The sequence below is a fragment of the Micropterus salmoides genome, unplaced genomic scaffold, assembly GCF_014851395.1.
Source record: "Micropterus salmoides isolate LMB-PRFRI ecotype aquatic unplaced genomic scaffold, ASM1485139v1 Ms_hic_scaffold_16, whole genome shotgun sequence".
Taxonomy (NCBI): domain Eukaryota; kingdom Metazoa; phylum Chordata; class Actinopteri; order Centrarchiformes; family Centrarchidae; genus Micropterus; species Micropterus salmoides.
This window is the reverse complement of record NW_024040707.1, coordinates 19615287-19641878: the sequence shown is the minus strand read 5'-3', so window position 1 is coordinate 19641878 and position 26592 is coordinate 19615287. Positions and strand designations below refer to the sequence as shown.

Sequence of the window (26592 nt, the reverse complement as noted above, 5' to 3'; positions counted from 1 at the left end):
CTATCTGTTAAAAAGTCTAGTATCCAGTTATAAATCCTTCCTTCAAACCCCATTCTATTTAGTTTAATAAGTAGTCCTTCCCTCCACATAGTATCATATGCCTTCTCAATGTCAAAATACACTATTATCATCAGCTCTTTCATTTTCAGTGCCTTTTCTACCTCATTACTTACTCTAACGAGAGCATCTGTTGTGGAGCGCCCTTTCCGAAATCCATTTTGTATATTACTCAGTAGTCCTCTCTGTTCCACTACATGTGATAACCTACGAACTATTATCCTCTCCAGCCATTTGCATAAGTGTGATGTCAGAGCTATGGGTCTATAATTACCAGGATTGGTTGGGTCTTTACCAGGTTTGCTAAACGGTAGTATAACTGCACTTTTCCAACTTCTCGGTATTATTCCATCCTTCCATATTTTATTGAACAGTCTTAACACTGGGCTTATTTGACCCTACTGGCAGCTGTCGGGGACATGGCATAATATAACTGGTCTTGTCCTGGGGCTGTATATCCCGTGCCAAGCAGAGCTATATTGAGTTCTGTTATTGTAAAATCCACATCTAAAGTTGTTGTACCATCCTCCCTCTTCAGCTTCACGTCCTTATTTTCTCTGAGTGCCAGGTCTTTCTGTTGCTTATGAATATCCATAAGGTGATCACCACTATGCACAGCCGCAAAAGCCCTACCCAACATCTCTGTCTTTTCTTTGTCTGACACCACCGTCTTTCCTCCATCTATCAAAGCTGGGATTTTAATCGCTTTCCTTTTCCCACTCATTCTTTTAAACATAGACCATATATCCCCTAACTCTACACCTCTACCTATGGTGGAACAGAACTCTCTCCAACTTTTCTTTTTGGTTAACTTAATTGTCCTACGTGCCACTGCCCTTTTCCTTTGAAAATCCAAAACACTCTCTTGTGATAAATTCTTCTTTAATGTTTTAAAGGCTTTGTTTCGTTCTTTTCTAGCTCTGCTACACTCCTCATTCCACCAGGGGACCACTTTCTTCGTGCCCTTTGTTGTTCTTTTTGGAATACTTAAATGTGCTGCATTTATAATGTGTTCTGTAATTTGCTTTGTGCATTCCTCTACATCACCTTCAAATGTCACAAGGTTTGCTGACTTCGTACAACATAACCTAAATTTTTCCCAGTCTGCTTTCTCAAAGCACCATCTGTTAATTGTACTTCCTTCTAGGAAACATACATTTGTGTTAATAATAGTGAGAACTGGAAAATGGTCACTTCCTATGGTAGAATCATTCATAACAAACCATTCACATGCTTTTACCAAATTATCTGATACCAGTGTGATATCTAAACATGATGTTTTACCCCTATTCACATCCATTCGTGTTCCCTGTCCATTATTAATGCAGACCAGTGATCTTTCTTCCATCATTTCTTCAATTATGTCCCCATTATTATCTGTGTGATTGCTGCCCCATAAGCTGTTGTGTGCATTGAAGTCCCCACACCATATTTCTTTCCTGTATACAGTCCCTGCCATTTCATTCAGTTTATTGATATCTAAGTTTTTGCATGGGTTATAGAAATTAATCAATTTAATGTTTCCCACTTTCCTTGGGCTATAGATTTCAACTATTATACATTCTGAATCTTCTGAGCTTGGGAATTCCCTGTAGGCCAACCCAACCTTGATAAAGGTGATGCACCCTCCACCAGTGTGGTTTTTAGGTCTATCGTACCTTATAGAGCTAAACCCTGGTATCACATAATCTAGTCTGTCTCGTAACCAAGTTTCTTGTACACATATTGCATCTGGAACAACATCTAATTCATGAATGTACTTTTTGAATTCTTGACCATTAGCTATAAGACTTCTTGCATTCCACTGTAGTATGTGAAGAACCATTATAAGTGTCCTAACCCTCTGTTTGTGTATTTCCATTTTCAGTTACCGTCAACAATGCATGTATTTGATCTGCTTTGATATTTTTCATATCAAGAAGCTTTCCTGCTGCTTCTAGCCTTAATTCTGTCACTTTTCTTTTTCAACTGGGACGCAACATTGATGGTGTGACATATGAAACCCACAAAGTTCACTTTTTTCACTATCAACGTATCATCGTCAACTTTACATTTATGCTCGCAACCATTCTGTGTGTGAGCTGGAATCTGGTTTTGTGTCTGATTAACTGGTGTTACAATTCCACTGGAGTTTTTGTTATTTGATCCTGTTTCTCTTACTTTCTTTAGAGCTTCTGCATATGATACTTTGTTCAATATCTTCACCTTTTGGGCTTCTCTGGCTTCTCTTTGCACTTCACATCCACCAAATGCAGCACTATGCTCTCCTCCACAGTTACAACATTTAATCTTTGCATCCTTTTCACATTTCCCATACTCGTGCTGGCCCCCGCATCTAGCACACCTTAGCTTTCCTTTGCACTGCTGAGCTGTGTGCCCCATCCTTTGACATTTATAGCATCTGATAGGGGGAGGGATGTATTCTCTCACGCTGTAATTTATGTATCCCATTTGGACTGACTTAGGGAGGGTTCTCTCAAATTGCACAACCACAGATAGTGTGTCTTTTAATGATCCATCTTGTTTGCTTTTTAGTCTAGTAGCCTCAACTGCTTTGCCTCCCTGAATCTCATTTTTAATATCTTCCATTGACATATTCAAAGGGACTCCTGATATAACTCCTCTAACCTTTGCTGTTGCTCCTGGGATGTGGGCCTTCATCCTTTCCCCTTGAAGTGTGGACATACTAAGAATCTTTTCTTGTTGTTGTTTGCTGCTTGCATGTATCAGTATCCGTTTATTGTTCAAAAATCTTGCAAATTTGATTTTGCCAATCTCCTTCTCAATCGCCTTGGTAAGTTTAATTGGGTGATAGTGTCCACCATCCTGATTGAACTCAATTATAACTTTCCAATCGTTTCCTTGCACTTTCTCCGTTTCTCAGGATTCTGTTTCTCACTCTGGCTAGATCTCAGTTTCTTGTTATTACTTCCCTCGCCGGTCTCGCTATGTTCTAACCAACTTTTCCCTCCCTCTCTTTCTCTCAAGTCCCTTTTCAATCTTACAGATCTGGACATCATCCACACCATCTCATCCCCATCTGAACTATTTGACATGATGTTACATTCACAGTACAGTTCATGCAGATCCGCCAACAAAGTTCGATCCTACTATGTTTTCCGGCCACCGTTCGTTCACTCTCTCCACGTAGCTCCAAACCTCCGCGCCTTCCCGCTCTTCCGCTCTGCTAATCGATCAGCTGACCTTCTGTCCTCGTCCCAGTATAATACTTGTAGACGAGTATTATTATTTTGTGTACAATGTGTACTAATGTAATAATGTATAGATAGATAGATAGATAGATAGATAGATATAGATAGATAGATAGATAGATAGATAGATAGATAGATAGATAGAATAAAATATTATATAAAAATAAAATATAAGAATAAAATATTCCTGGCTTCTTCTATGTAGCAAGGTCCTCATACATTAAATCATAAATGCATTTTCTAAACTGGATTACTTATGTAATGATCCTGCCTTTCTGTATTACATCGTTCATGTGTCACTCTCTTCCTCCCAGCCCCAGTGAGAAATCAGATTACTTATTATTTTTAATCCTGAATATGTTGATAATCCACAGTTCAATTTTCACAATTCACAGTTCTGAGGCATTACACAGGCGGTCACAATCATATGACTTACCCAATGAACTGAGGTTGCCCAAATAAGTTCTAATGTCACATGTTCCTTAGTCACAAAACAGTTATTGGAGAAGCATAAAGTTTTTGTTCGACACTCAGAGAATTTAAATCATCTTTAGAGACAAAATCTAACATTGGTGCCAACATTATTTCAGCAAGATAAACACAACATTTACCAACCCAATGCGGTCTTTACCAATGCCTGAACTTTATTGAACATAGAATATAGTATTAATATTTTGAGTTTAAATCAGTTTCTCGCAGCCTTTTGTTGATGTATTTTGTTAATGTCTTTTCTTCAAAAGTTAGCTGGAGGCCACCAGCCAGGCTTACCTCCCTGCATGATTTCTGCTGCCTGTCCCAAGAAAGTGAGGCTTCAGAGCTCTTGCTGACAGGGCAGAAATGGGTGAATGTAATTATGTGGCCACTGCATTGGAGGAATCCATCACCTGCGCAGCAGCAGTGTAATGTGCTGCTGACTAACCCATGGGGTACAGTCCCTCTTCTCGCCTCTAATTCTTCTATCTTCTCCTCTCCTCTTCATCCACTCGTATTTCTCTTCTCACAGCATAAATCAGATCCTGGACGCGCTTTCGCTGACAGCCTGCTGCCCATCACTGTCCAAGCACACACGTAGGCAAACACACGTATAGATGCAGAATAATTCACAAGGTCCACATACACGTGATATCTTCTTCCCTTGTTACAGACACACATACACAAACACACAAAAGGAATCTTTCATCTTGTACGAAGGGAGTTTGGCATAAACACTAGATCCCATTTTTTGCTGCATATGGACACTTTACAACCAGAGTAAATCTCCAAATGAGCCAAACCCAAAATAGAGATCTGACGCAGACTCGGTGTATCATCACCCAACCATATACTGGATAATGCCTAAAATAATTCAGGGGTTTCAAATGAAGTAAATTTAAACAGCAAATTAATGAAAGAAACATAATTTAAGACCTAGAAACCAAGTGATGCCTTCACTCAAAAAAGGCCACATCGGACAGAAATATCACTGTCAAAATTGATATTTTTAATAAAAAACAAACAATTACTTAAGATCACATGCATCACAAGAATTACAGAGTATATATGTGTGATGTGACAAAGCAGATAAGTGTTTCAAAAGATAAGAGCGTCTCATTCTCTCAGTGTGGATGAACTGGTGATGCTAAAGTTGATGACAGCTGGCACAGTGCAAGGCATCCTGGCACACATATCCCATAATAAAATAAATATAATGTAATATGATAAAATATTACTTTCCAGCCTGTAAATGCTTTAGATGAAGCCCAGTCTGTGAGTCAGGCTGTGGTAATTTCCGTAAACTCGTTATATGTCTTTGATGTTGATTTGTCTTGTCTGACTGACAAATAACTCTGGATTTCATGACACCTGTGCCCTTTTCTCACAAGGAGGTGTCGTATTCATTTTAGTTCATATGAATGCCATCAATTTTTTGTGTGAGCTTGAACCACTTGAGTCATGGAAACTCTGTCAGCCTCTGCTTTGAGCAGGTGTGTGGTCAAACCCTATGTAACAGACAAAGACATACAAATGGAAGGGACTACAGTGAGCTTCCATCAGCCGTCATCGGGATGAGTAAGGTGACGAAGCTTCTGAGGAGACAGACAGAGAGGGGTGGGGAGATCTCAGACATGGGGAGGGAGGGAGGGAGGGATGAAAGGGGGAGCATTGGGTGGGGGTCGGAGGTGGATAAAGAGAGGGAGAGAGTGTGGCTCCCCCCTCTGAGGAGTTCTGGGAACCTTTATGACTGACGGTAGAGCCGGAGAGACCGTTAACAGCTTGAGAGAGTCCAGTTCTCCTGTTGCTGTCATGGGCTTCAGGGCGGTGCTGCTGTCCTTCCTCCTGGTGTCCCTGAGCTGGTCCAGAGGAGCCGTCATCACAGGGGTGAGTGAGAGGTTTCTGGCTCTGCTGCACACGGTTAAGTCCTTTTTGTTCTGTTATTTTAAACATTTTTAATTAGTTTTTACAAGAGTGTCCAATTACTTTAAATGACTAATTACTCCATTAATTATAAGTAACATTTTACATTGTTATTATCTTCCCTTTCTGTGATTGTCTTGTATTGAGGAACAATGAGATTTTACACTCAAATTTAAATACTGTTAAGGGCTACAACTAGCAATTATTTTCATTATTTCATTTTTTTGATTACTCAATTAATCATTTAGTCTGTAACACGCATCACAAGATTCCTGAGCCGAAGGTGACATCTTCAAATTGCTTGGGTTTTTTTCTGACCACCAGTCCAAAATGCTCACATTTGAGAAGCAGGACCCAGCAAATTTGAACTTAAATAAATGACTTAAACAGTGAACTTATCATCAACTATTTATTATATTTTAATGAATTAATTGACTCTTTCTTTTCAGAATTCATTCTGTCTATGCATTGGGAAGCACGCTTGCTCTCTCAACGTCTATATACATTTAAAAAATACTTTTACTAGCCCTTGTCTTTTGACTTTTGGTTTAATTTTCTTATATTCAAACTATAAATATGCAGCACAGCTCTCTTTACTGGATAATTTCCTAAAATGTGATTACACATGAATGACAGGAGACCACATCCTCCTCTGCTTCAAGTCCACTGGAAAAACGAGAGGAAATTATCTCAGTCCTCTGATTGATATTCATTCGTAAATGGATTAGGGAGATGACAGGCAATAGATAAAATGGCTTTCACTGTACGGACATGAGAGGGCATCCCTATTACAATAAGTAAAAGTGAAATAGATTCAAACATAAAAGGGTATGTCTATTAGCATAAATAAAAATAAAACGCATTCACTGGCATCAAAAGAACTCGCCTTGTCTGTGTCTCTTTGCCTCTTTTATTCTTTTCTGGCTGTACCACCTCGTCTCGCTGTCCTTCCTGCAGGCCTGTGAGAGAGACGTGCAGTGTGGTTTTGGTCTTTGCTGTGCCGTCAGTCTGTGGATGAGGGGTCTGAGGATGTGCGTCCCAAGAGGTGTGGAAGGGGATGAATGCCACCCCTTTAGCCACAAGGTGGGAAGAAATGTGATGTCACTAATGTTCCTGCTTCACGCTCCTTCTACACACACACACACACACACACACACACAGTCATACTCCTTTTCTTTCTCGCTCACCATTGTTTTTTTGTGTTAGTTTAATTTCAGATTGTATCAAGTGCTGGCAGGTTGGCTGAAGCCTTAGAAAAGCTGCTGATAACTGCAGAGGTTATTGATCTTCTCCACAGTGAACCGACCTGCACCTCCACTTGTCAGCCGATAAAGGATTTAAACTGTCAGATTATCTCACCCCCACTCCTCCTTTTCACATTTTCAGGTGCCCTTTCCAGGGAAAAGGCAACATCACACCTGCCCCTGTCTCCCCCACTTGCTGTGCACCAGGTACGCTGACAGCAGGTATAGATGTACTGACGACTTCAAAAACATGGACTTTTAAAAGACGGCCAAACATTCAGATTAAGAGAAGCACAGCAGAATCAGCATTTCAGACTGAAGACTTCAACTGGATGTGGATCCGAAACACATATTTAATCTTCACTGACTGTATCCTTCATTTGTGTACTCTATGCACTATAATACATAGTTTGGATTCTATCAATCCACACACCAAGGACAGAAAATATCAAGACTGTATAACCTGTTAACAAGAGCCTCAGTAGACATCAGATACTTTTTACCTACTTAAAACAAGGAAGCTATTTGGGAACAATTGAAGCATTTGCTGTTTTATTTTCGTGCTCGCATTATGTTCATTTATCAAGAAGTATTTATAAATATTCTTGTCAATAAAAGTATTATAACAACGTTGCCGTTGGAGACTTGCTCTGTAGAGGATTTGTTTCTGTGTTCACTTTATTTTGCTTGATTAAACATAATGCGTGTTATGGGATGGAAGTGTCAAGTGGTTTTAATCGTAGTCTGATTATGATGAAGGTGATAATGAGTCTCCTTTACTTTCACAAGCAAACTTGTGACTTGACCTTGCTGTATAACGAACGAAAAGTGACGACTAAAGGCATCTCACTCGTGCCAAACATTTGACCCCAGCAGATGTAAAATAAAGGGCAATTCCACAGAAGATCTAAGCCGTTGTTGTTTTTTTTCAAAATAGACATTTCAATGACGTTTGGAGCTCAACAAGCGCTAACAATTAAAAAATACTCAAAAACACACAAATACACATTACACAGCAATGTGACGTCATATTAATGTGCATAAGATGGTTTGAAAGAAAATGCGACATTCATTAGAAACAGTTGCTTTGACAGTGGTGGAGTGTAACTGGGTACTGGTCACTGGGTATTTATTGAAGTGCTATTATGAGGTGCTTAATGTTACTTTATACTTTTATGCATATCAAGTTTTATCCACCTGAAAAATCAGCTCCGCCTCACCCAGCTGTAACATAAAAAGGTGCTTATATAATGCATATCTAATAATAATAATCCAATAATATGATGCATGTAACACTGACAGGGGCCATTTTTCTGCAGGAGTACTTTCACTTTTGATATTTTAAGTACATTTTACTGCTAATACATATCTACTGTGACTTGAGTTATTTTTTGAATATAGACTAATAGTATTTTTGACATTGTGGTATAACTACCTTTACTTCAGTAAATAATCTTAATACTTTTTACACCACTTTGATAAAGGTTAATTTCCCTGTTTCAAGGAACTATGTCACTGCAAAAACATTTTGTGAAACCAAATGCAACCCAAAGTTATGGAAGCAATTACAAACACTGGATTTTTAATTTGAATTTTAAAATGAAATGAAATATGTAATATCAACTGTGTAAATATGATATGAAATTAACTTTCCAATCAAAGTCAAATTAAAATATGTACATAATTTTGAGTAAGCTTTTTGAATTTCTGAGCATTTTGTTGTTCTTTATTCACAGTTCACGCCATTTTCCTGTGTCTTTGTGTAATATTGTTATCAGTAACCTCTGTTCACACCCTTGGAAACCTGTGGAAAGTTTCCATATCAACGTTAAACAGAAGCTCTGAACACAAATCTCCTGAACACATTAAGTGCGCAGTGTATCTATTAAAAGTATTTTAAATATAAACATTATAACAGATAAACATTAGCATTGTTACCTTACTTTTGCATGAATGATTTCTCTTCAGCGCAATAAAACACAAAGTTTTCATTGAGTGGCTGTTGCACAACATCAACCAGAGTTTAAGATTAGATAAGATAAGATGTTCCTTTATTGATCCCCCCTTGGGGTAAATTCAAATTGGCACAGCAGCAAAGGGGAATGTGAAAAAGACAGAACCAGACACCATTAAAGTGTTTTAACACACAATCAAGTATAAACATCAGTATCAAGTATGTAAAATATATACACACTATATGCACATTACAATCACTACAATCAAAATAGATTCTCTTAATTGTGAATATTATAACATTATACTGTAAAAGCAACATACAAACACATAAACTAATCCTCTTTAGAAGGCATTCTTGATGTTACAGTAATGTATTGCCACAAAACATATTTAAAATTCATAATGAAAAAGTTTTCATTGTTCAGTTGTTTAATGTAATATTTGCTCCTAGATAAGAGGAAACTTATCACCATATTGCACATTTCTTATCTCCAGCTAATACATGATATCAAGTTATGTGGAAGGGCATTTTGGAGACACAACCTTCATATGAAGTATATAAGGACTGGACTCTACAACCAGAACGTCACTCGCCTGAGTCCAACAGAACAGTTTTTGACATGATGAAGTGGCTCATCGTCCTGACAGCCCTCGTGGCTTTCTCTGAATGCCTTGTTAGGTAAGTTCTTTGACTTTTTACACCTCAATCGGCTGAGTTGTTGACAGACAATCTCTCCACATACTGATCACACCTTTCAAACTTAAAGCTCTAAGAAGAGTTTATTTGACTGATGTCTTCAGTTATGAAATGCTGGACGTCTGTGCATTTTGCTGATTCTTTATTCACCTTTGTATTTGTAGGCTTCCCCTAATCAAGGGAAAGACTGCCAGGCAAGCCCTGAAGGGAGAAAGGACTATGGGAGAAGTACAGGAAGCAGCATCCATACAACCCACTGGTTAAGTTCCTCCAGACTGGTACTGAGCCAATGACCAACGATGCTGACGTAAGTCCAGACCACAGACAGTTTAGACTTGGTTGAGCTTATTGTTTGTTCTCATAGCCTCTGGTTTAAGGACACACACACACACACACATGCACACACACACACACACACGCACACACACACACACACACACACACACACACACATACATATACATATGGGTGAAAATTATATGGAATAAAATTGTTGCTGAAAAACAGAAAGAGACCCACATATTTCAATCATATTGAATCAAGTTGTCTGCATCTGTTAATTTATCTTCCTGTACCCCTCTAGTTGTCCTACTATGGTGTGGTCTCCATTGGCACCCCTCCTCAGTCTTTCATTGTCATCTTTGACACCGGCTCCTCCAACCTGTGGGTCCCCTCAGTCGGCTGTTCCAGTCAGGCCTGCCGTGAGTATTACTGAGACTAACCACTGCAAGCCAGGCTGCTATTCAGGAGAGACCTCAGAGATTAGATCCAAAGAATACAAGAGCACATGGAACAACAAACTTTATTAAATTACTTACATTTCAACACCATGTGCGTCTTCATAAGAGTCGGACAGAACACAGTCTTGCATTGTCTTACATAACGTCTCCTAAGTAAGAACTCATTCAGCTCAGGCTGGGAGAAAAGGGAGCGGACCAAAAATGCTTTTAGGATGGGTCAACACTTCTGTTTGGGGGTTAAAATGTTACCTGATATGATTCAAATATTTGGGTAGTGTTTTACACAATGCATATTTCTAAAATGCACATTTAATAAAAAATATCATTCCTCTGCAGAGAACCACAACATGTTCAACCCACAGCAGTCATCCACCTTCCAATCGAACGGCCAGTCCCTGTCAATCCAGTATGGCACTGGCAGCATGACCGGATATCTGGGCAGTGACACTGTTACGGTAACCAAAGTTCCTGGAACAAAATGCAAAATGCAAAAATGTCTATTTAGACTTCAAACACGCATATCCCTGTGGTCTGTTGAACTGTGACTGACAGCTGTCTTGTTTGTCCAGGTGGGCGGCATCTCTGTGGCAAACCAGGTTTTTGGCCTTAGCCAAACAGAGGCTCCTTTTATGGCTAGCATGCAGGCTGATGGCATCCTGGGATTGGCCTTCCAGTCCATTGCCTCTGACAACGTCGTGCCTGTTTTCGACAACATGATCCAGCAGGGACTGGTGTCCCAGCCCATGTTCTCTGTCTACCTGAGCGGGTACTGAAACAGAATGGAAATCTTTTGGCACATGTGTGTCATTTCCTATAACATTATGTTCATATGTACTTTTGTTTTTTACTCTCTTAGCAACAGCGACCAGGGCAGTGAGGTGGTCTTCGGTGGTGTTGACAGCAGCCACTACACAGGACAAATCACCTGGATCCCTCTGACCTCTGCCACCTACTGGCAGATCCAAATGGACAGGTTAAAAAAAACATAAACAAAATGCTAACTGCAAACAAGTTGCATAAAGCTTCCTAGCTTGACCGTAATCCACCTTCTGCTGTTCCTCCGCACAGTGTTACCATCAATGGACAGACTGTGGCCTGCTCTGGTGGCTGCCAGGCCATTATTGACACTGGTACCTCCCTCATCGTTGGCCCAACCAGTGACATCAGCAACATGAATTCCTGGGTTGGAGCCACAACTGACCAGTACGGAGATGTGAGTCATACCGTCATACCATACCGTTTCAAGTATATTTCCCCCATTTTCTGAACCCAGATTAAACAGACATTTAATGGTCCGGCATTAAAACTCTCAAATAAAAATATTTAAGCAGGATTGGTTACTTGCTTTAGCTGGGCACCTGTAAAATAAATCTGCTGCTACAAGGTATTTCACTCTGTGTGTGATGTTCTTCTCACAGGCTACAGTGAACTGCCAGAATGTCCAGAGCATGCCTGATGTCACCTTCACTCTCAATGGAAACGCCTTCACCATCCCTGCAACTGCCTACGTCTCTCAGGTCAGATAGACCCCTATTGCAACCGCCTACTGCAACAGAAACGTTTACAGCACTATCATGAAGATATGGAGGAAGTAAATATATTTCTACTTGTCTCTCCACAGACCTCCTATGGTTGCAACACTGGCTTTGGCCAGGGTGGCTCTGACCAGCTCTGGATCCTGGGAGATGTCTTCATCAGGCAGTACTACGCTGTTTTTAATACCCAGGGTCCATACATTGGTCTGGCCCCATCTGCATAATCAGTGAACGCAACTGTGGATAATCTATAAGTGTGTTTTCCCCTGTAAGGGCTTGTCCGATTGAAGATTCAAAGCAAAAAAAATGGGAGATTGTGGAATGTATACAGGTGAACATGTTGTAGCTACATTTGCATTAAATAGATTATAGCAACTAAAAGCATTCTGTGTAAATTTTTTGTGCATGTGTAAGAATGACTGTGGTGACTACAATGAACGTCATAGATCAGTACAGCAAAAACACCTTTAGAAACGTCTTTAGTCGCCTTAGTTTGGTGTTACGGTGTTACATTAAAATGTCACACGAATAAGAAACAGTCCAGTCTGTTCATTCATTCCCAAGAAAAACCTTTGACCTTTTACAGGATACAAAAAGGATTGGCACCAGTTTTTTTGTGTAAAGGAAGAACAGACCAAGAAAAGAATATCGAGCGGCTCTCAGAATAGTGGAGGGCCAGATTTCCACTAAGGTTGTAAGCTAGAAGAGACTGATAAGGACAAACACTGATTTAACAAAAGATAACCTGGTGACATGATGTGACAACTGTGCTGCTATCTCAGCCTGTGAATAGGACCATGGTGTCGAAAAGGACTCAGAGAAAACCACATGGAAGCAAACACAAATGCTTTGTTAAGTTTTCATTTCACATAATCTGTTCAAAAATGCCATTATCACTTCATATCTATGTCATTTATCATTTCCCCAAACAACACATGCTATATACATTTAAAAGGGTAGTTTAGTGATTTAATATTGCACCAGAAAATTTAAATTTGGGGGACTCAAAACAGACAAAAGAAAAGTTAAAGCAGAAGCAGCAGATATTTGTCTTTTTATTCATTTTTCAAATAATCAGAGGAGTTCCCTTTAAAAACACTGTGGTGTAACAGATAAAATGGGTCCCATCAAAATCAGAAACTAAACTTTCACATGAATTCACTGGTGGATTGCCAGTGTGGAGTACTCCACCATCCCATCATGCTCTGCACTCCAAGTCGAGTTGGGGCCTCCCGCTTGTGTTTCGTGCATCCTAAGGTTTGCATACAACTCTGTCGGTTTCTGGTGAGCTCTGAAGTCTACTGTTGTGTAGACTATGCCACTCATTTCCTGGGGGAGACAACCCTCGTCAAGAGACAGCGTTGTAGAGGAAGTTGGAGGCATAAACATTCAATCTGCTTTGTAAAACAAGTGACAATGAATCACAGAGACTACATGTTCCCTGTTTAGCACTTACCGGGGCCTCTTGTTTCAGTGACTCACACAGAGTTTCTCCATATTTGTCTGCAAAGAAAAAACAATATCACTGATTCTGTGTACCAATTCCCCCCAAAAATATTCTTCCCCAGAAACATTGATGGACACTTTGTGATCATCAATTTAAGGAAACTGCTTACTCGACTGTTTAGGTTTTGCCTTGACTCTGCACAAAACCACACCAATAACTGAAGTGATCAAAATCATCACTGCAATGGACACAATGACAGCTAGAGGCAGGCCAAAACTCCAAGAAACTCTGCATAGGAAAAAAAAAATGCTGCATTATTTTTTGGTCAAACAATGCTGTTTGGCCGGTGAGAAACAAAAATGAGTAATCTGCAGAATGAATACCTGGGACCGTCAACATGGTCCTGTGCCAGAACAGGCCCAGTGGAGTCTGGGAGTGTCGTGGAGGTGTTGGGGGCTTTGACGGTTGTTGCCACTGAAGGCTGAGACTGGCTATGGTGAAGTGAAACCTCTGCAAAAAGCAAGAAAATCAAAAAAGCTTCCAGAGTAAATGCCTAGAATTAACTTTTGAAATTGTTTCCCTATTTTACTAGGGAATAAACTTCACTGGAATATCATTTTGCAAGAAAACATTTATCTTATTAAGCTGTAATAACGCCATTTTTGCCCAAGCACTATTGCACACACACTAGAGGCTATTCCATAATGCACATTATTTATTATTTATAACTTCACATTAATGAAGATTATGTTACTGCTCACCAGACACCTCGACATAGTAATCACTGTAGATGGGATTTTGAATTCCCAGAACCATACATCTGTAATAGCCTCCATCCACAAACTGCACATCCGATATTTTAAATTCTATCCAGCCATCATTCTCAGATTTCGTAACTCGTCCCTCCAGTAAATCACAGGTATATCCTGTGCTGTCCAGCAGCTTGTAACATCCTCCTGGATAGAGTTTACAGCAGGATTTGTTGTAACTATTGTAAAACGAAGGGAAGGTGAGTCTCAGCAGAATGTGCTCAAACTCCTCAATCCTCTGCTGCCCTTTTAGAGGAGGGATACCTGGAAAACAAACATTTCTTATTAATATGGCATTACAAACACCGTAGAACAGAACATTGTCAAATTTGGCATTCACCATACCTACTAAAAGGAACAAGACAAATGAAAACTTCATCTTCAGTGTAATGCTCACTGAGGCTGAGCACTTTTTGACTGTTTTCCACTCTCTTATTTTTTAGAGGATTTGAGGCCCCTCCTTGCTGAAGAAAATAGGAAGTAGTCAGACAGATGCGTCCTTAAGGCTGCTGGCTTTTTGAGGATTGTTGTGGCACACTTTATATTTCCAATATATTTCCTTTTTAACCTCTTTATTAAGTAGATTTTAACTGTTTCCATATTGCTCATACACAGTGGGTGGACACAGGAACAGGAAAGTCTGTATATTATGAAACAACCTAACACAATTAGCCCGTTGAAACTAATGATGATGACATTGTCAGAAGGATGTTAACTAACTTTTTGAGGAAGTAGTTTGTGGTGTTTGTACTGGATAACATAACGTTGTTCAAGTGCTCTTGCCATTGCCTCATTCCCTGTACTACTCTATTGTACAAATGTGGACACATGCTGGAATTGCACATTATAATGCAATATACCACCAATTACAGCCTCACAATAGCTAGGCGTCCATCCAAATGTGTACTGACATTAGGTTGCATCAACTAATTTCTGAGAAAGTGGCACAGAGTGATTCTTTTGTAATGGTTTTGCTTTTATTGCATCTTATTATAACATAATGGTATTTTAAAGAAGATTTATATACCTTCAAGAACAAAACCCAATTGAGTAAAATCTGGACATTTATAGACATAATAATAGAAGAATATACACAAGTATACACAATGTGATTTATTTGGTGTCAGCTTTCAGCTTATTAAACACTTAATTTTCAATAAATCAACAGAAGACAAATGCAAAAGATATGTACATATTAATATTTAGTAAACACAATGTTGCGGCATTCTAACAATTAGCATATCTTATTACAGATCAAAAATAAACACTCCCTTTTGATTTCACTCCATTCAAAAACTAAAATGTTGACTTGGATGCTCGGTATAATTTCTAAAACATGACATTTGATTTTCTTTGATAACATTGTCTTGCAAATGGAAGCAGTTGAGGCACGTAAACATGAATTGTTTTTTAATAATTACAGAACAGACAAACCTTGCTTAAATTAACTCTTAAATGCACAGCCCCTATGATTAAGTTAGAAGCAATGGGTGCAATAATTTGAATAAAAAACGCTGTTGATCCTATTATTAAACAATGTAACCGCCACCAAGCAATTGATTCTGTGGAGGAGAGAATGCTTTAGTTCACAGCCAGCTGAATGCATAAATAAATTGAGGTCACTGTCCTTGTCAGCTCATAGTGGTTTGTGTTGGTCCTACTCTGCACAGTTTTGTACCCCGGTAGAAATAAATAGCTGTCTATTCGTCTGTGAAGGTTATGACGTCATAGTGGATGCCTTGCTGCTGCAGCTGCTCCAGCTGTTCCGGTGTAGCTTCAGTGTAGACTGTCTGGGTCTGCGCCATGGCTGCATCTGCTACGGCTACAAGAACAAAGATTCTCCACTTAGTTTGATTTGTTGTCAGCGTGCTGTAGTTATTATTGGTTTTCATCATACTGGTGATTTCATAGTTTATCAGTAGACCACACAGGTGGTTTGGTATGCGTTAGCCTCTTACCTATACATGATGTATGTTCACCATTTTCCAAAGCATCTACATTTCAGGAAGCAATATATTGTCCTTCAGTTGACAATAGTTTAAAAATCAACTTGCAGAGCCCTTAGCCATTGTTGCCTCCTTGATGGTGTGTTCAGGAATACACCAACATCACTGTTGTCATTTTTCTTTATCTTTTTTAAGTTATTTTTTTTATCTGATAGATTTTATTAATAAAGTGATAGGAAGTCAACAACTAAAACGTATTTATAAACCTGAAAACTTGTGGTATGCTTTGGAAAATTCTACATGCAAAATCATAATAGAAAATCGACCAGGGTACTGGAGGACTTAATATAAAGAATCTGTTCCCTAAGAGAGCCAACCTGTGACAGCAGAGTGGGCAACAGCCTCCAGATCTTCAGGATTCACTATCTGTTGCTCCGAGCTCACAGGTAGGTACTGGATCTGACCGTCGTGACTTACAGCAATCTGAAGACATAAAGAACACGGAGCAGTGAGCTTTTGTCAAAACTAATCCCTCTCACTGGAGAGCATTTTAGGTTATCTGCCTTGCTTTGTTAAAACCAGTTTGAACTCAGACTGTAGCATTCTAGACTATCTTTATCTGCCTCACCTGTTGCTCCTGCAGAAAGGCCCCGTCATGCTCATACTGGATGATCTGTCCATCTGGCATCTGCGGAACAGAAAAGCAGTTAGAATGAGACATTATCACCGTAAAAGACTGCATTAATCCATCAGTTATAGTGAATTCTTATGAGGGAATACGCTGACCTGTATGTGGTTGCCATCAGCTACAACTACATACTCCTGAGGGATCAAGTGCTGCACTCCATCCTGCGAGATAATATACTGAACCTGAAACAGAACACGTGACAAATGAGTTCAGATGAATGTTAAAGAATATAATAAGGGCAAATGTTATAAACATATATATCATTTTCTAATATTCCATTATTGTCATTTTCATAAAAAACATTAAGTGGTATAATCTACGGCTCTTACCTCAGTGACCTGGTTGTCTCCTGTCATCAGTTGCTGAACTGTCTGTCCATCTATGGTGGTGATCTGCTGGATATATGTGCCCTCCTCCTGATTAATGTACACAATAATGCATTTAGTTATAAAATGCAGAGTGTCTAATATGCACTGTACGCAAAAATAAACCATTTTAGAGAATCATGTTAAGTTAAAAGTATGTCCAGTATAGTGTGAACGATGGTACCTGGTCTGATAGCGCCTGTTCTTGTGCTACAATAATGTGCTCCTGTCCAAGGGACTGCAACCGCTCAGGGGTGATGACTGTCTGATGTGCCTGCAGGGCTGTAACACACACCCACACACATTAAGTTTGAGGTTTTTTATGATTTTTAAAAAAACTGAATGTGCTGCTGTTTATAACCAATAAACCTAGTATCATTCATTCTTATTTTTTTCAGCACAAACTAAGCTGCAAGTCTTACATTGTGTTATGTTGTGTCCCTTACATTGTAGTGTGGCCAGGGCCTCCTCATCACCGTTGACTATGATGGTTTGTTGAGATGTGGCGGTTCGGCTCTTGCGAGTGGCATGATCCTGACTGTGGAGACGCTCCATGTGAAACTTCAGATGGCCATTACGGTTAAACCTGAGACATTGGGGGGGAATGTCAACACCAATAGCTGTTAATTACCACTTTGCTGTCTAATGTCGCTCATGTTGACCAAATACACTTTATTGTGACAATTCAAATTAGTTGTGCTCCCACCTTTGTCCGCAAAGTTTGCAAGAAAACGGTTTCTCATTGGTGTGTGTCATCATGTGTCGGCGCAGGTCTTTCTTGTTCTTGGAGGCAAAGCTACAGTTTGGACACTTGTGAGGGCGTAGATAAGAATGCAGATCCATGTGATTCTAAAAAAACAACAACAAAAAAACAGCATATCTATCTCTTTCAGAAAGACTCAACACCAGAGGAGGGGTTTGGGACAGAAATGCTTTTGTGACAGAAACCCCTGTGAAATTTCATGAAGGTGCCTGGAAATGTGTTGTCTGTCAGCCTGTTCAAACTTTATTAGATAAGCTATAAAATACCAATGATCAATTTGTGGCAGCCCAGGACTTTAGTCTGTGCCTTTTCAATGAAAACAAATATATTTTGATTGGAAATGTTTTTGTTTTTTAAATAGCTTAAATAGCTCAGAGAGCCTCACCTTGACCTCTGGCCAGGAAGTCGAGGTGAAGTCACAATCAGGACACTTGAAGGTGTTAGGATCCAAGTGCGCCCTCTTGTGGTTCTCCATGTCAGAGCGCCCGTGGAAAGACTCCATGCATATTCGGCAGGAAAACCTCTTGGTGCTCAGACTGGGAGAGCTCACAGCAGAGGGAGAGGCTGGAGCTTCGCTGCTCAACTGACAGAAAAACAAACAACTCCGTCAGAGAGGAAGGATACTCAGATCTTTGCACGCCAAAACAACCGATCTCCCACAGTTACCTCAACCTGCTGCAGAACACCATCAGGCAGTGCTGAAGTAAGGTAGTACTTGTCACTCTTCAAGCTTTCTGACCCAGATACTTCTACAGCCTGAGAAGGACTGCTCTCACCATTACTGCAAAGACAGCAGGTTTATGACATTACAGACTCATCAAAAAGTCCTACAATCAATATAATTTTCATTCCACATCTGTTCCTCCCAGTCAGAGAAATTCAGACTGTGTGTTACCTGTATTCAGGGCTATGATTCTCTTCAGTGGCCTGTTCCACCACACTGAAGTCCCCTCCGCCCTCGTAGGCTTCGATGGCGATCTGGGTGAGCTCTCCTGCTTCAGAGGTGGCTGCCTCGTAGGCCTCCTGCAGCACCGTCTCACCATTCTCAGACACATGAAAGGTCACAACTTTTTGGGCCTGACCCGGTGCTGTGGTCACCGTACTCCACGTGCCCTTTTCCAAAGCTTTGCCTTCTGACTTCAGCACTGCCACCTGAGGAGCAATTTTTACACTTTTTTACTTTATTTCCAAAATGCAAGGACAATTCCCACATAAATGTCGCCCTGCTTGGGTCAAGTGAAATTTTTTGATGAGCACCAACCTGTAAGGCGTTTCCAACCAGTTCCCGGGCATTGCTCATATTGAGCAGCAGGTCAAGGGCATTCTGGGCGGATAGGTCACTCGATTCAGCTGAGGAGCACATGGAGAAGTCTTCAGCATTTGCCCTTAAGGTGACATACATCACCAGAAATACTAAAAAAGCCTCCTGAAGAAGAAGAGGACTGACCTTGTTCGTAGATAATGGTAGTGTTTCCCAATGCATCCTGGGACACTGAGGCATTTTCCATCCCCTGCATGGCTTGTAGTGTCGCAGAATCCACTGCAACCTAATGATGGAGGTAGAAAAAAAACAAACAGTTAAAGCGTATCATCTCCCAATGCCCCAATGCCACAAAATATAACACATGTGAAAATCACATCCAAAGTTGGCCTGAGATAAATAACAGAAGACCTTTAACAGACTCACAATAGTGTCCTGCAACTCCTGTGTGTCGTCATGTTGTTGTTTGAGCTCCTCTATCTGCTGCAGGGTGAAGAAGGGTCTGCGGCGCCTCCTGACAGGCTCCTCAGGGTGACTCGAAGACCACTCCTCAAACGCCTCAGGGTGGCGACACTGCACATGTAGACGTAAGTTCTTCCTGTGCTTGGTCATGAAGTGACACATTTCACAGGAGAAAGGCTTCTCTCCTGTAGAGGACACACATTAATAACAGTGTTCAAAGTTGCAGTATTACATTAATGAGGTGAACGTAACCACATGCTCAGTTTAAATAAACTTCATGAAAACCTTCCTGCCACACTGACCTGTGTGTTTGATTGCCAGATGGGAGACCAGGAACTCCTCTTTAGAAGTGGAATATTTACAGTAGTCACACTTGAAGGGCCGGTCGTTGGTGTGGGACAGCTGATGGTTGAGCAGTAGCTTCTTGTTGTCACAAGTGTAATCGCAAAATTCACACTTGAACCTGGCACATACACATCCAAGATGAAATCATCCTTCGTGACATCAAACAAAATGACTAATGTTGATTCCTTCATTAAGACATATTCTTGCCTGAATTGCTAATCAGACAATTCTCTTACATTAATGTTTTTTCTAAATGATACATGACATAGCAAGAGATGGAATAAAAGTTTTCAATACTGACTTGCTGTCTCCAAGACTCTGGATGTGGGTCAGTAGGTGCATTTTGAACGTGTACCGTTTCTTGAAGGATTTTCCACACTGTAAACACAGAAAGGCATCTTCAACAAGAGTTTTGGAGAACTCCAGAAAAGTCCATACAGTTATGTGTGCACTCACTTTCCTGTAAGGACTGTCACACACATATTATTACAGATCAATAAGTGCAGACAGAGACTGTATGAAAAATCACAGGGCGTAACAGGTAGAAACATCTTTTCTGTAGTTATCACATCTCAAACACAGCAACATGTTAGGCAAGTGTGTAAAGTGTACAATCTTTGTTATCTGACCTTATCACACATGTGTGGCTTCTCTGAGCTGTGGGTCTTCATGTGCTGGGTCAGTCTCTTTTGCATAGGGTAAACCCTGTGACACACAGGGCAGAGGAACTCGGACACCTTTGGTGCCTGTAAGAATAAGCATATAAGTTGACTAGTTAAGTGGCCCAAAAGACAGCAACAACCAACCAAACCAGAAACAGACTACAGTTACTGTGCTACGACATTAAGAAAGCATAATATTATTATTATACCCGAGTAGGCTAATTAACATTTAACCATCATTCAAATATGAAATGTCTTACCAACTCAGTCTTTCGTTTCCTGTAGGATGGACAATAGAAAAAATCAGTTATAATATTTATTTGAAAAGCGTTCTGTATTAGAAATTTGCATGTACTGTATGTTGTCTGAGTTACTTACTTATCTTTGTTGTGGACTGCTGAGTGGCGAATGACATCTTTCCTGTAGACACTTGTATAATCACACTCCTCACACTTGAACGGCTTGGTGCCTTCATGATTGAACATGTGTTCCTGCAAAAGTAAGTCCCGAAAGACTTTTAGGACACTGTGCAAAAACCAGGTTAACCTGCATGCTGTGACCTGTTTTTATTTTGCCACTGACCTTGAGTGAGGACCAGCGCTTGCAGCGATAGTTGCACTGGAGGCACTTGAAGAGCTCTGGGTCATTGCCTTCATGAGAGTCCACATGGAAGCGCAAATCTTCCTGAGTGAGGAAGCGTGAGCCACAGATCCAGCAGTTGTGAGGTCTCAGGAGCGGTTTGAGGGTTTTATAGTACCGACTGGAAGATAATGCAGTGAAAGAAGAAATTAGCTTGTTGTGAAAGTGATGTAATAGTATTTGTAACACGTTATTTAATAATCTGATACTTACTTTCGATTTATATACTTCTTATACTTCTTGCGCAGGAAACGCTTGGAAGGTCGGCCGCGTTTTCTCGAGAAGAACTCCTCCTCTGGCTGTGTGTTTGATGAAGGGTCTTTGTTCTCAGAGTCTGACTGGCTTATTGCCACCTCAGCAGTGTCTCCATCTGTCACCATAGCAGGACCATTGTTTAATCCGGAAGAGCTGGCCTCTTCAGGTGCACTGGCATCCACACTAACCCTGGGCTTCTTAGCAATACTCTCTCCTCCTTCTGTAACTAACATGAAATAGAAGAATGAACACACAGCAAGCTGAAGTGTAAGTTTTGCAATGTAGGCTCTCCTGTGCAGTGTTAGACACAGTCAAAACTGAAACCGACCTTTGCCGCTGTAACCTTCTTCAAAAAGGCTGTACTTCCTCGGACGTCCAACCTTACGTCGAGGACGTCCTTGAGAGGAGGAAGATATAGGAGGAGCGGGCTTCTTCAGAATGGCAGGTGGTCTTCCATTGCAATCCTCTTCTGCTGGGTTGTAGTCACTATCCTCTGGGGATAAAGTAGAATGTAATTACTTTCCTTAGACTCGTTCATTAAGTCTATCTGCTTGTGAGCTTAATGGAAAATCTCTTCACTGACCTTCAGGATCATCAATAGCACCAGCATCTACAATATCATCCTCCTCTTCTTCTGCTTGCTGGGGCTCACCAGCCTTCACCTTTGCTGCCTTCCTCTCTTCAGCTTCCTCCCTCTCTGCTTGCCGACGGGCCAACGTCTCACTTTTAGGAGGCCGTCCACGTTTCCGCTTCTTTGGTATGTCCCCTGAAAACAGGACAGTACACCACAAACACTTTTTAATTAGAAAATCTGAGAATTTACAGTCAAAGTGATATGTCTTTGTGATACATAATTAACTATACTACTGTACCTTACCTGCAGGTCTGAAGTGTCTGTCTCTCATGTGGTTGATGAGTGTGTCTTTGGAGGCACTCTTGTATGGACACATTTTACACTTGAACTGCTGTACAATCACTACTTCCATCATCTCCTCCAACTCAGCCAAGTTTGGTGGTCTGTTTCCAGAGCCTTCTGCCACTGTTGATGTCTCCATCTCCATCTTCAGCCCAGCTTCATCCTGAGGCCCTTGGGAGCCTTGGGGCTCCTCTTGGCTGGGTGAGCACTGTTGGGTCTGCTCAGGCTCTGGATTAGAGGTGTATGTTCCACTGCTGCTGATGTAGGGCCCAGGCTGGCTCTCGCTGCACTCCAATGCCTCAGGAAGCCCGCCTGAGCCTGCCGTGTCCGCCAGAATGTGGTCCGATGAGGAGCTGTCATCGGCGTAGATAGAGGCCTCTGGGCCATTGCTGCTTTCCATGTAGCAGGAGTGCTGGGGCTGCTGTTGGGAGTGCTGCGGCTGATCTGGATCCTGGTTCTGCTCGTCATCTTCATCATCGTCTCTCGCTTGATACCGAGAACAACCTGGTTGCTCAGAGTCTGCAGCTGCAACACACTCCCCTCCATACTGGGCCCCATACTGGGCCCCATACTGCCGACTTGTCTGCGTTCTGTGGTCTGCACTACTGTCAATGTAACTGCGTGAATGATGTGGTTGCTCTCCATCGTCCAGTGCACACTCGAGGTACCCTGCACTGCACTCCACCACATAGTGACCCCGGCTGGTAGGATTCGAGTCAGCCCCGCTGCATTCCACATAACCAGGCAGGTCCTGGTCACTGTTATCCCCGCTGTAGTCAGGGAAACCCGACTGGGAGCGCGTCTGGTCAGGTTCCTCGCCTGAACACTCCACATAGGAAGACGAAGACTCCCCTGTCTGGTCTGGACCATCTGCACTGCAGTCCATGTACTGGGAAGGGTGGGAGTGCTGGGGCTGATCAGGCTGACTGCTGCTGTCCTCTGGGTAACCCGAGTGACCTGGCTGATCGTCAGGCTGGTCAGGTTCGAGGTTGCCCTGCAGGTCTCCCTGGTCCAAACAGGTGGACGTGGGGCCTTCTGCAAGAGCTTCTATGGCTATACGATCAGAGAGAGCCGAAGATGACATGTGGGCTACCATAGGAGCACCTATAGCGGACAAATACATATAGATGGATTGTATACAATTTATCAAAAAGGATTCCAATACTAGATTTTAAATTACGTAACTATAAACTCCCTTGACTAAAATAAAGTTGGTTCATAAGAAGTTGCCACGGAAAGGTTAAATCATTTATCTGTTCATTAAATTAATGCTGTCTGAGTAACATCCCACCAGATTTTCAGTATACTGTTTCTATTGTATATTAACATGGCAATACTTTTCTCATTAACTTGTTTTGAAGAATTAATGAGCTAGCAATAACACACTTACCGTCATCTGGTCCTTGTAGTATCAGATACTGGGTTGTCTCTGCACCTCCATCTTCAGCACTGGTCACAGCTATGCAACCTAATGGAAGAACAGAATCAGATATCTGCCACTTCATGTTAAATAATCAAACTGATACAACCTTAAAGCTGGCCAGCCTAGTGTATAACAGACAGTGGAAGATCAGGGGGAATACCATTCATGATGTCAGGGCCGATGGTGGACTCTATGATCTTGTCAATGGCAGACCCCAGGTCCGACGAGGTAGAAGCAGTTGAGTCAGAAACCATCATGGCTCCTTCTGACACAGCACTGGAGTGGACCATAACTTGGGCTGACTCAGACACCAGCACTGACTGAGTCACAGTGGAGACGCTGGACACGCTGGTGGACTGGGCCACTGAAGAGGAGTCTGGGAGGTGGACTGATGAAACTCTGACGTCTGTACTGGAGCTGGTTTCTGGGATGAACACCTTGACAGGGAGGGGCAAGAACATGACGGTTTTATAAAGAAACTTCTGTCATGACAAAAGTCTAACTGCTATATCTGCTCTTGTTGCCTTTAGTATATTGTTTGATATATAGATGTTTTCTCCCACATATGTACTCAAATTCTTCTTTAAAAAAAAGTTTACCACAACTCCCTCTGAGCTCTGTCCCACATGGCAGTCAGAATCTGGGGCCTGTGCATGAGAGGCAGCAGCAGCATCACTGCTGTCTGCAGACATGGCCTCCGAAGACTCCACACCCATGCCGCTTTCAGACGGCTCCTCCATCCCTGAGGGACCTGCATCACTGCTGCTTTCCACCTCATTCTCCTCCGAATCCATAACTATTCAAAAAAAGTTAAACATAAGTTCAATAGCACAATTTATTTAATATCAAGTTTGTGTCATCTTTACCAGCAAGTTCATTGTGTTAAGATGATAGGACCGCTCTGTTTGTCATTAGTGCTACTTATACATAACTTCAGATATTTTATACTTCCTGCTAATTTCTTACTAGATGAAGTACAGACACTTTTGTATAGATACTTTTAAAACAATTAGTAGCTGTACACAGCCTTGATGGAGAAACAGAAGCAATGTATCAAACTTTCTCAACTTTGAACTAGTAAAGAAGTACAAAGCTGAAAAAGGCAACTGAATTTAACAAGATAAGATGTTTTATCAAACACAATATTGTCTTTTTTTCTAATGTTACCAGTCAGTCATTAACTCCAACAGATGGACAACTAACTAGCAATTAACTCTGGAATTTTTGTGGTCTATTTTCCCACTTTTCAAGGTCACTTTAAATTGTGTACAAAGTTTACATTTACTGCGTCTTTATGAAATATTTTATATGGAATATGTCATACCAATCATGTATTTATAGGAATGTATATGTTTTCATATCAAATGAAGTGCACATGGACATGACAGCTTGAAATAGCTAACTGAGCAATATTACTATCCAGAGGTGGAAAGTAACAAGTACATTTACTCAGGTACCCTTTAACGCAGTTTTGATGCACTGATACTTTTAATTTGTGAGACTTTATACTTTTATTCCACTAAATCTCAAGACTGTGAGTTCGTTCATTGGTGATACGACAATTTAATATGTCTAGACCTAATATATATATATATCTTTCGCTCCACAGTAATTTATACATGGTTATTTTCATTTATTACTATCAGTAAAGGGAGTACGCTATCCATGATTTGTGTAGTGTCCACAAATGTTTATTTCGTAAAAAAATGCTTAACGTGACTCCAGTTGTCTCTGCTCAACTAACCTTAGCATTTACCTAAGCTAATGCCTTTCCTGTCCGTCTTCATGAGCTAAATCCATCCTGTTTTCACTCAAGGTAAGTGAATTAACGTTACGATTCATCTTTTCACTAGTCAAGCATGATTGTGCTTGTAGAATGACACCAGCCGATAACGTTAAGTTATTTAGAAAGGTGATGTCAACGGGAACTAACGGGAACTTATGCTCACGATGACCCAGAGCAGCTAACGTTAGCTTTTAGCTGGCTAACTAGCGTTGTTGACAGTTCAGAGTTTGACGAGGATGCAAAACAGATATAAATGTTTTCTACGTGTACTTTTGTATTTTAAGTGATTAAACGGGATTATGCTATTTAATGAACAAGTCACTAGTCTACCCATGTCGACATATCGGGTGTAACAGCGTCCAACACAACGCGTGTTAGCCGTTTTAACACGGGCCTAGCTGCCCTTCGTCCTGCCTGCTCCACGTCGCCATTTTACACCAGGCAAACCCTTTTACACTCAGGCATTCTGAAAGCTCTACTGGGGACCTCGAGGGCCTCAGCTGCCGCAGACCGCCCAAACGCTCTCCCTGAAGAAAATGACAATAATTTACTTCTCTGGCGCTGGAGTCTCCACGCCCTTTTCTTACCTTGTATTTTCGAGTAGAAAAGTATCTTTCAGTGTAGGTGCGCTAAACACAACAGAAATTAGTAACCGATAATTGTTGCTTCTTTCTAGTCGGGCGCCATGAGACTCTCCTTCTTCCTGTCCGTGCAACCGGATCTTATTTATTATTTTTTGTTGACATGTGCGTTATTTAACCAAGCTTTGATTTAGTTGCCAGTTGTAACTATTTGTTTTAAACGATAGATTTTTCGTCAGATGTTACTTCATATATACGGTAAATGTGATGTGTATTATCACTTAGTGGACTATTGTTTTTAGAGGAAGGCGTAATACGCTACTGGATGCGGAGTAATATCTATCCACTCGGCTGTTGTGTCAGTGACTGCAACGTTAGATAATGAGTACAGCACAAAGTAATGAAATTG

General features: G+C 40.9%; 4 protein-coding genes across 10 annotated transcripts; 2 read left to right on the top strand and 2 right to left on the bottom strand.

Moving 5' to 3' along the window:
• The first annotated feature begins 5500 nt into the window (after positions 1-5500).
• prok1 (prokineticin 1) lies at positions 5501-7801 on the top strand. Its single transcript, XM_038723667.1, has 3 exons — positions 5501-5627; positions 6621-6746; positions 7050-7801. Exons 1-3 carry the CDS (start codon positions 5553-5555, stop codon positions 7167-7169), a joined length of 321 nt encoding a protein of 106 aa, XP_038579595.1. The 5' UTR covers positions 5501-5552; the 3' UTR covers positions 7170-7801.
• A 1685-nt stretch (positions 7802-9486) lies between these two features.
• Positions 9487-12365, top strand: LOC119905579 (pepsin A-like). The gene is given in 10 exon segments (XM_038722741.1): positions 9487-9542; positions 9725-9767; positions 9769-9867; positions 10144-10261; positions 10637-10755; positions 10870-11066; positions 11157-11273; positions 11369-11513; positions 11719-11817; positions 11922-12365. Coding segments are annotated over 10 exon segments (1131 nt in total). The 3' UTR covers positions 12060-12365.
• Positions 12366-12872: 507 nt separating this feature from the next.
• On the bottom strand, positions 12873-14662 carry LOC119905580. The gene is made up of 6 exons (XM_038722742.1): positions 14437-14662; positions 14044-14355; positions 13666-13792; positions 13452-13570; positions 13292-13338; positions 12873-13164 (listed from the first exon to the last, which is right to left on the bottom strand). The coding sequence occupies exons 1-6, from the start codon at positions 14468-14470 to the stop codon at positions 12994-12996; spliced, it is 810 nt and encodes a 269-aa protein (XP_038578670.1). The 5' UTR covers positions 14471-14662; the 3' UTR covers positions 12873-12993.
• A 527-nt stretch (positions 14663-15189) lies between these two features.
• On the bottom strand, positions 15190-26475 carry LOC119905577 (zinc finger protein 335-like). Of its 7 annotated transcripts, none has more exons than XM_038722737.1 (28): positions 26190-26475; positions 24416-24612; positions 23977-24253; positions 23784-23861; positions 22355-23497; positions 22061-22243; positions 21806-21970; positions 21436-21703; positions 21166-21343; positions 20962-21074; positions 20844-20862; positions 20551-20667; positions 20223-20299; positions 19879-20039; positions 19541-19761; positions 19301-19400; positions 19115-19203; positions 18749-19005; positions 18520-18634; positions 18239-18436; positions 17797-17939; positions 17513-17676; positions 17275-17372; positions 17055-17141; positions 16824-16907; positions 16666-16725; positions 16415-16520; positions 15190-15913 (listed from the first exon to the last, which is right to left on the bottom strand). In XM_038722737.1, the coding sequence occupies exons 2-28, from the start codon at positions 24608-24610 to the stop codon at positions 15792-15794; spliced, it is 4818 nt and encodes a 1605-aa protein (XP_038578665.1). In that variant the 5' UTR covers positions 24611-24612; positions 26190-26475; the 3' UTR covers positions 15190-15791. The 7 variants fall into 7 exon arrangements, with proteins under 7 accessions (XP_038578665.1, XP_038578662.1, XP_038578666.1 ...); XM_038722734.1 differs by lacking the exon at positions 26190-26475 and adding an exon at positions 25573-26044 and having other exon boundaries at positions 21436-21697; XM_038722738.1 differs by lacking the exon at positions 26190-26475 and adding an exon at positions 25561-26043.
• Between the last annotated feature and the right edge of the window lie 117 nt (positions 26476-26592).

Coding starts and splice junctions, on each gene's coding strand:
- LOC119905577 (XM_038722732.1), bottom strand. CDS start 25,603: ATGAAGACGGACAGGAAAGGCATTAGCTTAG. Junction 24,254..24,415: donor AGAGCTCAGAGGGAGTTGTG/GTAAACTTTTTT, acceptor CTCCCTGTCAAG/GTGTTCATCCCAGAAACCAG. Junction 20,040..20,222: donor CAGAGTCTTGGAGACAGCAA/GTCAGTATTGAA, acceptor TGTATGTGCCAG/GTTCAAGTGTGAATTTTGCG.
- prok1 (XM_038723667.1), top strand. CDS start 5,553: ATGGGCTTCAGGGCGGTGCTGCTGTCCTTCCTCCTGGTGTCCCTGAGC. Junction 5,628..6,620: donor GAGGAGCCGTCATCACAGGG/GTGAGTGAGAGG, acceptor TCCTTCCTGCAG/GCCTGTGAGAGAGACGTGCA. Junction 6,747..7,049: donor GCCACCCCTTTAGCCACAAG/GTGGGAAGAAAT, acceptor TCACATTTTCAG/GTGCCCTTTCCAGGGAAAAG.
- LOC119905580 (XM_038722742.1), bottom strand. CDS start 14,470: ATGAAGTTTTCATTTGTCTTGTTCCTTTTAGTAG. Junction 14,356..14,436: donor TGTCTTGTTCCTTTTAGTAG/GTATGGTGAATG, acceptor TTTGTTTTCCAG/GTATCCCTCCTCTAAAAGGG. Junction 13,571..13,665: donor GACCATGTTGACGGTCCCAG/GTATTCATTCTG, acceptor TTTCCTATGCAG/AGTTTCTTGGAGTTTTGGCC.